Source organism: Aegilops tauschii, chromosome 7 (genome assembly GCF_002575655.3).
Source record: "Aegilops tauschii subsp. strangulata cultivar AL8/78 chromosome 7, Aet v6.0, whole genome shotgun sequence".
Lineage (NCBI taxonomy): Eukaryota > Viridiplantae > Streptophyta > Magnoliopsida > Poales > Poaceae > Aegilops > Aegilops tauschii.
The window spans coordinates 23,874,712-23,885,374 of record NC_053041.3 but is presented as its reverse complement, the minus strand read 5'-3'; the positions used below and the strand labels follow the sequence as shown (position 1 = coordinate 23,885,374).

Genomic DNA, 10,663 nt, shown 5'->3' with positions numbered 1-10,663 from the left:
CAGTTTGTACACGAGGTGCGTCCAGTTTTCGCCGTGACCCTCTCTACTCTTTTGCACATGCTATGCGGGTGAAATGATGATACCATGCCAAGTTCCAACATTTTCAGAGTTCATTTTGTAGTGATTTTCAATTTCACCGTCATTTAGCTCTCTAAACAAATCGGTAAATGACTGAAAAACAGGAAATGATGTCAAAACGTGTTGGAAATTGATGACGTCGCTTTGAATGATGCATACTGAACGCAAAAATAGGCTGGAGTTCAAATAAATTTAAAAAACATTGAAGTGCCCGTGTAACAGATGAGTTCTCGTCCGAAACCCTGATACTCCGAAAATGATTGTCCAGTTTGTACACGAGGTGCGTCCAGTTTTCGCCGTGACCCTCTCTACTCTTTTGCACATGCTATGCGGGCGAAATGATGATACCATGCCAAGTTCCAACATTTTCAGAGTTCATTTTGTAGTGATTTTTAATTTCACCGTCATTTAGCTCCCTAAACAAATCGGTAAACGACTAAAAAACAGCAAATGATGTCAGAACGTGTTGGAAATTGATGACGTCGCTTTGAGTGATGCATACTGAACGCAAAAATAGGCTGGAGTTCAAATAAGTTTAAAAAACATTGAAGTGCCCGTGTAACAGATGAGTTCTCGTCCGAAACCATGATACTCCAAAAGAGATTTTCCAGTTTGTACACGAGGTGCGTCCAGTTTTTGCCGTGACCCTCTTTACTCTTTTGCACATGCTATGCGGGTGAAATGATGATACCATGCCAAGTTCCAACATTTTCAGAGTTCATTTTGTAGTGATTTTCAATTTCACCGTCATTTAGCTCTCTAAACAAATCGGTAAATGACTGAAAAACAGCAAATGATGTCAGAACGTGTTGGAAATTGATGACGTCGCTTTGAATGATGCATACTGAACGCAAAAATAGGCTGGAGTTCAAATAAGTTTAAAAAACATTGAAGTGCCCGTGTAACAGATGAGTTCTCGTCCGAAACCCTGATACTCCGAAAGAGATTGTCCAGTTTGTACACGAGGTGCGTCCAGTTTTCGCCGTGACCCTCTCTACAATTTTGCACATGCTATGCGGGTGAAATGATGATACCATGCCAAGTTCAAACATTTTCAGAGTTCATTTTGTAGTGATTTTCAATTTCACCGTCATTTAGCTTTCTAAACAAATCGGTAAATGACTGAAAAACAGCAAATGATGTCAGAACGTGTTGGAAATTGATGACGTCGCTTTGAATGATGCATACTGAACGCAAAAATAGGCTGGAGTTCAAATAAGTTTAAAAAACATTGAAGTGCCCGTGTAACAGATGAGTTCTCGTCCGAAACCCTGATACTCCGAAAGAGATTGTCCAGTTTGTACACAAGGTGCGTCCAGTTTTCGCCGTGACCCTCTCTACTCTTTTGCACATGCTATGCGGGTGAAATGATGATACCATGCCAAGTTCCAACATTTTCAGAGTTCATTTTGTAGTGATTTTCAATTTCACCTTCATTTAGCTCTCTAAACAAATCGGTAAATGACTGAAAAACAGTAAATAATGTCAGAACGTGTTGAAAATTGATGACGTCGATTTGAATGATGCATACTGAACGCAAAAATAGGCTGGAGTTCAAATAAGTTTAAAAAACATTGAAGTGCCCGTGTACAGATGAGTTCTCGTCCGAAACCTTGATACTCCGAAAGAGATTGTCCAGTTTGTACACGAGGTGCGTCGAGTTTGTACACGAGATGATTATCATAAATAAATACATGGATTATCAATGATCTTTTTGTGTACAATCTGAATTGTCAATATGAGTCCTCAACGGTTTAGAAACCGGTGAAGACTCATATTGCGACCACAAATTCTACACATAGAGTTCAATGAAGACCAAGTGCTTGTGATAGTTTGAGAACTAACATATTTAAGGTGATAAAAATCTTGCTAGGGGAGCGAGGTGGGACTAAAAACAGTCTGCCACAACCTCTTTACTACTAAAGGTGCTGGCCGGGCCCCATTCTCTTTAGTACCGGTTCGTGGCATGAACCGGTACTAAATGAAGTGCCGGTGTAACAGATGAGTTTTCGTCCGAAACCGGCCCTGATACTTCGAAAGAGATTGTTCATTTTGTACACGAAGTGCATCCAGTTTTTGCCGTATTGTCCAGTTTGTACACGAAGTGCATCCAGTTTTTGCCGTAACACAAGAAGTCCGGAGTTGTAATAAGTTATTAAAAATAAAAAAGAGGCGCAATGCTCGTTAATTAGCTTAAAACCTTTCGGAATAGTGTAGACTGCACTGCACATAGCTCCATGCAGTCTACCCTATTTCTCAAGGCTTGAAGCTAAGCAACGTGAAGGTGAGCATTGCGCCTCTTCTTCATCGTCTCTGCACTCAGGGCTTTTTAACCACTCCTAGTTCCTCTCTCTTCGCGAGGTGAGACTAAAAAACAGCTTAGTAAGAAACTCTAGTACCGGTTCATGCCACAAACCGGTACTAAAGGTGCTCGTGGGGCCACAGCCTCATTAGTACCGGTTCGTGGCACGAACCGGTGCTAAAGGTTCGCCACGAACCGGTACTAAAGATCTTCTCCCGCCTAGCCGTTTGAACCGGCACTAATGGACACATTAGTGCCGGCTCAAATGCAAACCGGCACTAATGTGTCTCACATTTGACCCTTTTTCTACTAGTGTGAGGCGGCAGCGGCGGCTTCTTGAAGACGGGATAAGGTCCTCCCCGTCTAGCCCCTATCCCGGTGATGTTTCAAGCATCGTCGGAAGGTGTGTGGTGGTTTATGTCCGGCGGATCTCGTGGGTTCCGGTCGGTGTTTATCTTCGGTGGATCCGACTGGATCCGGTCTTTGTTCGTCTACATCTGAGTGTCTGCAGGTTGGATCCTTCCGGTCTATGCTTCTCTACATTGGCGGCGGTTGTTGTTCTGGTGTGCTGGTCCTATGGGGCCTTAGCACGATGACTTCCCACTGTCTACTAAAACAATGTTTGCCTGGCTCCGACGAGGGGGGGGGGGGCAATGACGGCGGCGCGCCTTCGACTCGCTCCAGCGCTTGTAGTCGTCGCTAGGTGGTCTACTGACCTAGATGTAAATTTTACTTCTAGGGTTATTTGTACTACCTTGACAATTGCTGAATAGATAGAAAGTTTTCTCGAAAAAAAAGAAGCATCTCAAAACAAAAGACCAAAACATCCTGACCATTAAGTTTAACAAGTACTCCATTCGTAACCTAATATAAGAGCGTTTAGAATACTAAAGTAGTGATCTAAACACTCTTATATTAGTTTACAGAGGAAGCAATATTACTGTAGCTGTGCACGTGGAGTCGTGGACGTTGGAAGGAACATGGTATCGGACTACCTGCCCACGAGTGCTTTTGAGGTCGATCGTGTTTCTATATCTATCTAGGGCCCGACATACTTTTATGGACACGTCTATTCTCGTGTACTGTTTTTAACACGTACGAGTGGCCCACCGACTCACCCAGCAGTGCCCGGAGCTGAGTGAAGTGATCGACTCAACGTAGGGATAGAGAACCTCTCCCCCAGCCCTCGTGTCGCCTCCTCGGGTGACTCGGGGAGCAGGTAGGGTCCTTCCGCCACCGCCACCCCTACCCCCTTCCTTCCCTCCCCACCACCGATGACGGTCGCCGGGAATGCCCGCATGGGTGCCGGTGAAGGTGGCGGCGGGGATCTCGGCGCTTCATCCCCACTCGAAGGTCTACGGTTCCTAGGGCGACGGGTCGCTGGTGGAGTCCGGCTGCGGCGGGGAGCAATTTTGCTTTAGATATGGAGGTTCGAGTCCCCAATTCCATGTTGCCTCTCTCTAGCCGTGTCTTTGGCTTGTGACTCGTTTCCCAGCTTCGACAATGATGATGGTGGTCAACTTGGGGCCGGGGGGAAACCTTGGCCGGTCTGGCCGGCCCGGCAGCGGCGACGCCCAAGGGCATCGCTTTCCTCCATGGAGGTGCAGCCGAGTTCACCAGCTCTCCACTCCTATCTAGTGAAAACCCTCAATCCTCTTCGGATTTGGCGGTGGTGGCGCCTTGCGCGTCGTGACCTTCCTGGAGGGGTCGTCAAGGGTGAAGGGGCTCAGATGGAAGTTTTGTACATGAGGGCCGAGGTTTGCTAGCGTTTCGAGCTTGTGCGGTATACTGTGGGTGGTAGGCTCCGGCGTATCTTCATGTTGGTGCTCTCTGGTGGCGGTCAACGTCACTCGGTCCCGACGGTGCGGCATGTCGATCCTGACGGAAGGGGATAGGGTTTCCTTTCCCGGCGGCAGTGACTTGACGAAACCTAGAGACACCTGGGTCTCCACACAATGGTGATGCTCTGTTTCCCTTGCCTCTTTATATCTGCTTGGTTCTCTGCTGCCTCATCTTTGGCGTCCGATACGATGAAGCTTTCCTTCTTCTACTAGTTGGGCGTGGACAGTGGCGGTGCTGCGGGCATGGAATATCCCAAATCGAGGCGGTCCTCCTATGTTCACCTTACGATGTGAAGGCACCACTCTTCTAGCTCTTTGGTGAGCTTCTTGGAATCCCGACAGTGCGGCACATACGAGCCATGGCTAGGGGATAGGGTCCCTCTTTGGTGATAGAGAAGGAAGATGTTGTGTTCCCTCCCTTCATAGGTGTCCATGGAGCTAGGTCCATCTTAGACGGTCGGCTATATGCCGCTTTGCTGCTCTGTTCTTGATTTCTATGATCCTAGTGTGGAATAATCGGCTTCTAGCAAGTTGTAATTTTATTTTCATTTCACTACCTGCTTGTGGTGGAGGCTGTAGTTGTGTTTATTCCCTATTGTACCACTTTAGCCGTTGTATTCAGGTCCCTTTGTCCTAATTCTTGGTCCGTTGATGATTTTGTTAATTCAAAATCGGGTTCTTCGCGAGGCTTCTGATAAAAAAAAGTGAGTGAAGTGATCGAAAGGTCGACCGAGAAGTGCACAACGGCCTCGTCTCTAATAGAAGAAACCAGTGAGAGAAAAGTATAGGTCAATATATCTTCTCACGACGTGGCGTTTTGCTTTGTGGTTGGTGATGAGTCTTGGTGGCCATTTGTTCAAGTAGGGATAGTGTGGTGGCGACTGCATTCCTGTGTCGGACATATGTCCTCGGGATCCACTGTTGCAAAGAAGTTTGCTCCAGTGTCGGCGTGGATCTTGGGAAGTAGTGCAAGAGCGGGTGCAGATAGTGGTCTGTGTTGGCGGCATCTGAAAGACGACGTATCGTCTGTTGGGATCATGGTTGGTGGCTGACAGATATGGTTTTCTCCTCCAACATCATAGCTCAAGCAACTCCTAATCATGCTAGGAAAACTTAGCTATTTATTGTGAAAATGACTGGTCATGCAAAAGAATGGGTTCAGCTATCGAAACATGTAACAGTTAAATCATTGTTGTCTAATGCAATAACAGAGAGCAAGAGCGAAGAGAGTGGGATTTGTATCAGAATGATCAAGGCAATTTTCTTTCCTGGCAGATCGACAATGGAAAAATGCTCCTTCGGTGGATACTCGAACCTACCCTCAAGAACAGATCGTACCACGGAGAACAACACCGAAGAAGGCAATCAATACACAACGAATGCAACAAATATGATGCATGATCATGACATGACAAAATGCTAGTGTTTGAGCTAATGTTATTAGCTACACGTTTAGTTGAAGTTCATTTGAATCAAAGATTCAAATTCAAATTGCAAAAGAAGCATTTAAGATGCTCTTTACTTGATTTGACGAGATCATCAGGTATAATTTGTTCTAACATGCATGAAAATGATACAGATGGAAATATTGGATTTTTTATGATCATTTTTCATATATAACTTATTTTGATCTGATGTGTAGATTATTTTCTATGAATTTTAGAAGTGTGGGATATTTTCTAGAATTTCCTAAATTGTTTCTGAAATAAGAAAAATCAGAAAAACTTATGTGACGTCAGCACAGCTCAGCAAAAGTGGCTGACCAGCGAGCCTAGTCAACTGCTGACTGCACCAGTCAAACCTGACATGTGGGACCTGGGTGTTAGTGTCACAGTGCTTAGTTTGATTTAATTCCCGTCAGCATCACCGGAGTTAAGCCGGCGGCTACCACGATCGCGGCGGTGACGCTCGGAATCGAGCTGTAGGACCACGGTTTCGAGCCGCTTCTCCTCTGGCGAGCCTGGGAGAGGGCTGCCGCTATTGCAGCACTGTCCGGCTTGCCTGCGTGGCGTAGAAGGCTGAGGCCAAGTTTGCCTGTGCTGAACCAGGAGGAAGGTTCAGACTTCGGTGGCTTGTCCATTTCGTACCAGTTTTCAGATCCATGTGGGGGCGCTGCTAGGGTTTTGCGCTCTCATATCTGAAGCCAACATCAGAGAAAATTCAGTTGAGCATGATCATTGATTTATTTTCACATTGCTAGTATGATCATTACTTAGTCATAGTGTTATCCAGGCATGAAAGTAGAGATGAAATAACAGAGACAAAGGTTCAACTATTGCTTCCCTATACGTGATATAAGCACAAACAAACAACAAAATAGCTCAACAACTTGTATCAGAAGAGCCTCAAAGCTAAACGGTAACAGGGCATCAAGAACATAAAAGCAGAATACCTGGGGTCATCTACATCAACCCTCGTCTTATCAGACTGTACAACTGTTGGTTCTGAATGATTGCTATCACCTATCAGGTAATACGGGATGAAGATCAGCTGAAGCTACTGCTGCATTGATTCCTGAAAATTACGGGTAACATCAGAGAATCAGTTATTTCCCAGAACAAAGAACAGAGAGTAAAACCGGGACAGGGCACCCTGACACTAGGAATGCCAGAACACACACAAAAAAAAAACAGAAATCCAGGCAATATTGTAGGTTTTCCTCTGCACGCTAGCAGAATTATGGTGGAAAATCTACAATTAACTAGTTCACCAGTCATTAGCTGGTCGGGGAACTTTGCTAAAAAAAGGGGCTAGCCGAGAGACCATATCAGCACAATCAACACTGAGGTAAAGGTTGAAGTGCTGAACTTTCTAGGGTTCCTACCATGCAATGCACAAAGTGTTAAAAAAATTGTTTGGAGGTTGGTTTGTGATTTGGATGGGGTGAGGAAGAAGAACTAACACTTGGGGTTCGTATCTGACATGATTCTCGAGGTCAAGATAGGCATTTCAGCACAAAAGGAATACACTATTTTGAGGGTTGGCACCAAAATAGCTGGCGGTAGTCGCAAATAAGGGCAACGTTTCATCAATGGATGCACCTATGTGAATTATTGTGTGTGTGTGTGCTATGTGAATTAATAATTTCAAAACAGTTTTTTTGGAAACAATAATATTAAACTTGTTTGAATTATTGTGTGTGTGTGTGTGTGTGTACCTATGTGAATTAATTTGAGCTTATTTGAATTATTTGAAAATAGTCATCTTATTGGTTGTTTTAATTCAGTGCTGAAAATAGTTGTCTTTTGAAGTTTCATCAGTAGTACACTTCTCAGTTTCAAAATCAAAATTGCTACACAAAATGTAAAAATGAGCACAAGATGACGATCTAGAATAATTATTCCAATAATCATAATCGTTCCAATAATCATCTCAATAGTTGAAAGCATTAATTCACACAGCCCTAATAAATTTACACACTGATTGGACAAGCAATAGGCCTAAAACTTTGGATAGCTGAAAAAGCTCACAGCATCTAATGTTTTGACCAAAACTCTGTCAACATTCCAAGTGCATTCAACATTCAGTTTTGACAAAGAAACAGGGGAGCAGGTGGACCGCCGCCGCACCGTCGAGGGCTTCTGAATCTGGGTGGATTGGCGTTTCTGAATCTCAAGTTACTGTCAGCAACACACTGCATCAACAGAAACACTGAAGACTGACAGAGAAAACAGACTACAGCAGAAAAAGATGTTGCAATCGAGATTTCAGATTTATAGATCCTCTAAACCAATTTCAGCAGTGCGATTTATAAATTGAATTCTATCTCAGGGAAGGGAATAATGGAAGACTTCTTCTCATGACTACATCAGCTACTGATCTTTGACATGTTTCCAAGAAACTAAGAATACTGGGAATCAACAGAATATATCGATTGATTCTGAGGATTTGCGCCGGCCCGCGCTCAGTCGCCGCCGCCCGGCCGCCTCCAGATCAGGTACAGGGCGAGGGCGATCACCCCTATCGCGGGCGCGCACACGACGATGTCCTGTAGGCTGGGGAGCGCCTGGGCAGCCGCACCCGCTGTCGCGGCTGTGATGGAAGAAGAAGGGCCGTCAGCCCGGGCCCTGGCGGCGAAGGCGAGGAGCGTGGAGCAGTCGAGGCTCTGCACGCCGCTCGTCTGGAACTTGCCGGCGAGCATCTGCCTGACTGCGGGTGGCAGCTCCAGGCCGGAGCGCAGAGCCGACTGCACGCCGCTCGTCTGGAACTTGCCGGCGAGCATCTGCCTGACTGCGGGTGGCAGCTCCAGGCCGGAGCGCAGAGCCGACTGCACCCCTGGGGCGATCACCTTGCCGCGCAGCAGCGCCTGAACGGCCGGCTCCATCTGGGGGCCGAGCCGACCGAGGAGGCTGGGCGCCACCCTGGCGAGGACGACGTCGTCGACGAAGGGGGGGAGATGGCGAAGCTGTGGACGACGCAGCAGCAGCGGGGCGTGGTCGATGCAGACAGCCGCTCTATCGACCAGCAGCTCCCCCTGACGCGGGTCTGCCACCTCGTCCGGCCGCGCCGGAGTCGGAGTGGATGGAGGCGCCTCGAGAAGCCCCTTGAGGCCCTCCGCCCCAGCCTTGACGGCGGCCTTGAGCCGCGTCTTGGCCTCCTCGCGCGCCAGCTCGCGGAGCACGCTTTTGGCGAGCTCCGCGGCCTCCTCCTTGAGGAGAGGCCAGGCCATCAGGGCCAACTCCCAGAGCAAGTCTTTGGCCATCTGCCGTGCGTCCGGCCTGAAACACCAAAAACATTGTCAGAAAGATTTTCCCCGACCCCGATGAACAAACGCAAGAATTTCAATCCCCGGCCGGTGTTCTGCCGGTGTGAACTAGGAACGCTCCCTGCAAGAACTTAGTACCAAGCAAAGATTCTACCCTACCCAGCGAGGCTAACCAATCAATCCTATCCTGCAAGAAACCACGACGATTCGCCCACTATTCGACAGAAAAACAGAGGAGTTCGTGTCAGGAACACGAACCCATCCCGCCGATCTGCTACTTTTCGCCGACCAACTGCCTAGATTGGCACCTACCAATAATCACCCAAATGCAACAACTTACGCTCGTGCTCGAATTGCAAGAAACGCCTGTCGAAATCTACCGAGAAATTGCAAGAATCTGCGGCCGCCGAGAGAGGGGAGCGCAGAAACGATCATGGCAGAGACGGGAGGGCGGAGAGGAAAAGGCGTACCTCTTCTTCTTTGGCCGTCGGCGCGAGGCTCGCCCGCCCGCCGCTCGTTCCTCGGCGCGAGGCTTGCCGGTGATCCCGCCCGCCCGCCGCTCCCGACGCTCGGCTCCTCGCCGCGGTTGTGGTCGGCGCCGGGCTCGCGCGGTCTCGGCCGCGCTGCGAGCTGTGCGCCGGTCTCGCCGGTGGATGGGGTGGGGTTGATTGGAGGGGAGGGGAGGGGAGGCGAGGGTTTCGTCGCCGGTAGGAAGTGGGGATTGGGCACGGAGCGCGGAGGAGGGGAGGGGAGGGGAGCTGCGCCTGCGCCTGCGCTTATGTAGGCAGCCGCCCGGAACAGAGGAACAGGGCAGGGGTGCCCACGGCTAGCTATCGCGTTTGAAGTTGAAAATTACGGATTTGGGTCCTCCTAATCTTTGACGCATAACGATTTGGTACCCATTTAGCTACAGTTCAGTTGATTGATCCGACTTTGGGGTCAGTCGACATTCGTGGGGGTGGGGGTGGTGGGGGGCGCAGCGATGGGGCGGTGGCGTGGGAACTCGCCGGAGAAAAGGCTCGGCACGGGGGGCCTAGAGGGATGACCGGGGCGGCGGCGGACCGGCGGTGGGGAGTGGTTCCGGGGAAGGCGGGGCGGCGCGGCCGGCGGGGGCCGGCGGTTTGACCGGTGGTGGCTGGCGGCTCAAGGGCTGGAGGTTGAAGAAGCAATCTAGGCCTTTGATTTCGAATCCAATGGCCCAGAAATCGACCGACCTCAACTGAAAAAGTCAGTCGACTGACGTGTAGCCTCACTCATTTGGTACCGCAGCTCGAGAAGCGCTCCAATTCAGTTCTTATACATGAAAACCAACCAACCGTCCACCGTCACCAACGGATGGGAGATCATGGTCGATGACTGGGCCGACACCGATCCGGTCAAGGTCTCCATCGCTCGCGAGATCACCGCCCAGTTGAAGAGCCTGCCTGCCATTGCACGTGAATCACGCGTGGGGCTTGCTCAAGCAGTTCAGGGCAGATGAGAAGGCTCGTGTGTTTCCGGACTGCAAGGGCGTGCCCGTGGTTGCCGTTTGTCGTGTGGTGCATGCTCGAGTCACGGTTCCGCGATGCTGCCCAGCGCACTCACTCGTGCATGTACCGCCCGCGCAGCCGGTGCAGCAAGCGGCCCCTCATAACAGATCCAGAGGCAGAGCATGTATAGCATGTTCAAGTTGTTGTGCCACATCGATCGACCCCAACTACCTCACCATCTCCCGCAATAAGACGGCAGCAGGTATGC

General features: G+C 49.0%; 1 protein-coding gene across 1 annotated transcript; it reads right to left on the bottom strand.

The window, feature by feature from the left end:
• Positions 1-7,542: 7,542 nt before the first annotated feature.
• LOC123494766 (uncharacterized) lies at positions 7,543-10,407 on the bottom strand. The gene is made up of 2 exons (XM_045231116.2): positions 9,397-10,407; positions 7,543-8,939 (listed from the first exon to the last, which is right to left on the bottom strand). Exon 2 carries the CDS (start codon positions 8,921-8,923, stop codon positions 8,126-8,128), a length of 798 nt encoding a protein of 265 aa, XP_045087051.1. The 5' UTR covers positions 8,924-8,939; positions 9,397-10,407; the 3' UTR covers positions 7,543-8,125.
• Positions 10,408-10,663: the final 256 nt, after the last annotated feature.

Bases quoted from the DNA above. Each gene is read 5' to 3' on its own strand.
- LOC123494766 (XM_045231116.2), bottom strand. From the start codon at position 8,923: ATGGCCAAAGACTTGCTCTGGGAGTTGGCCCTGATGGCCTGGCCTCTC.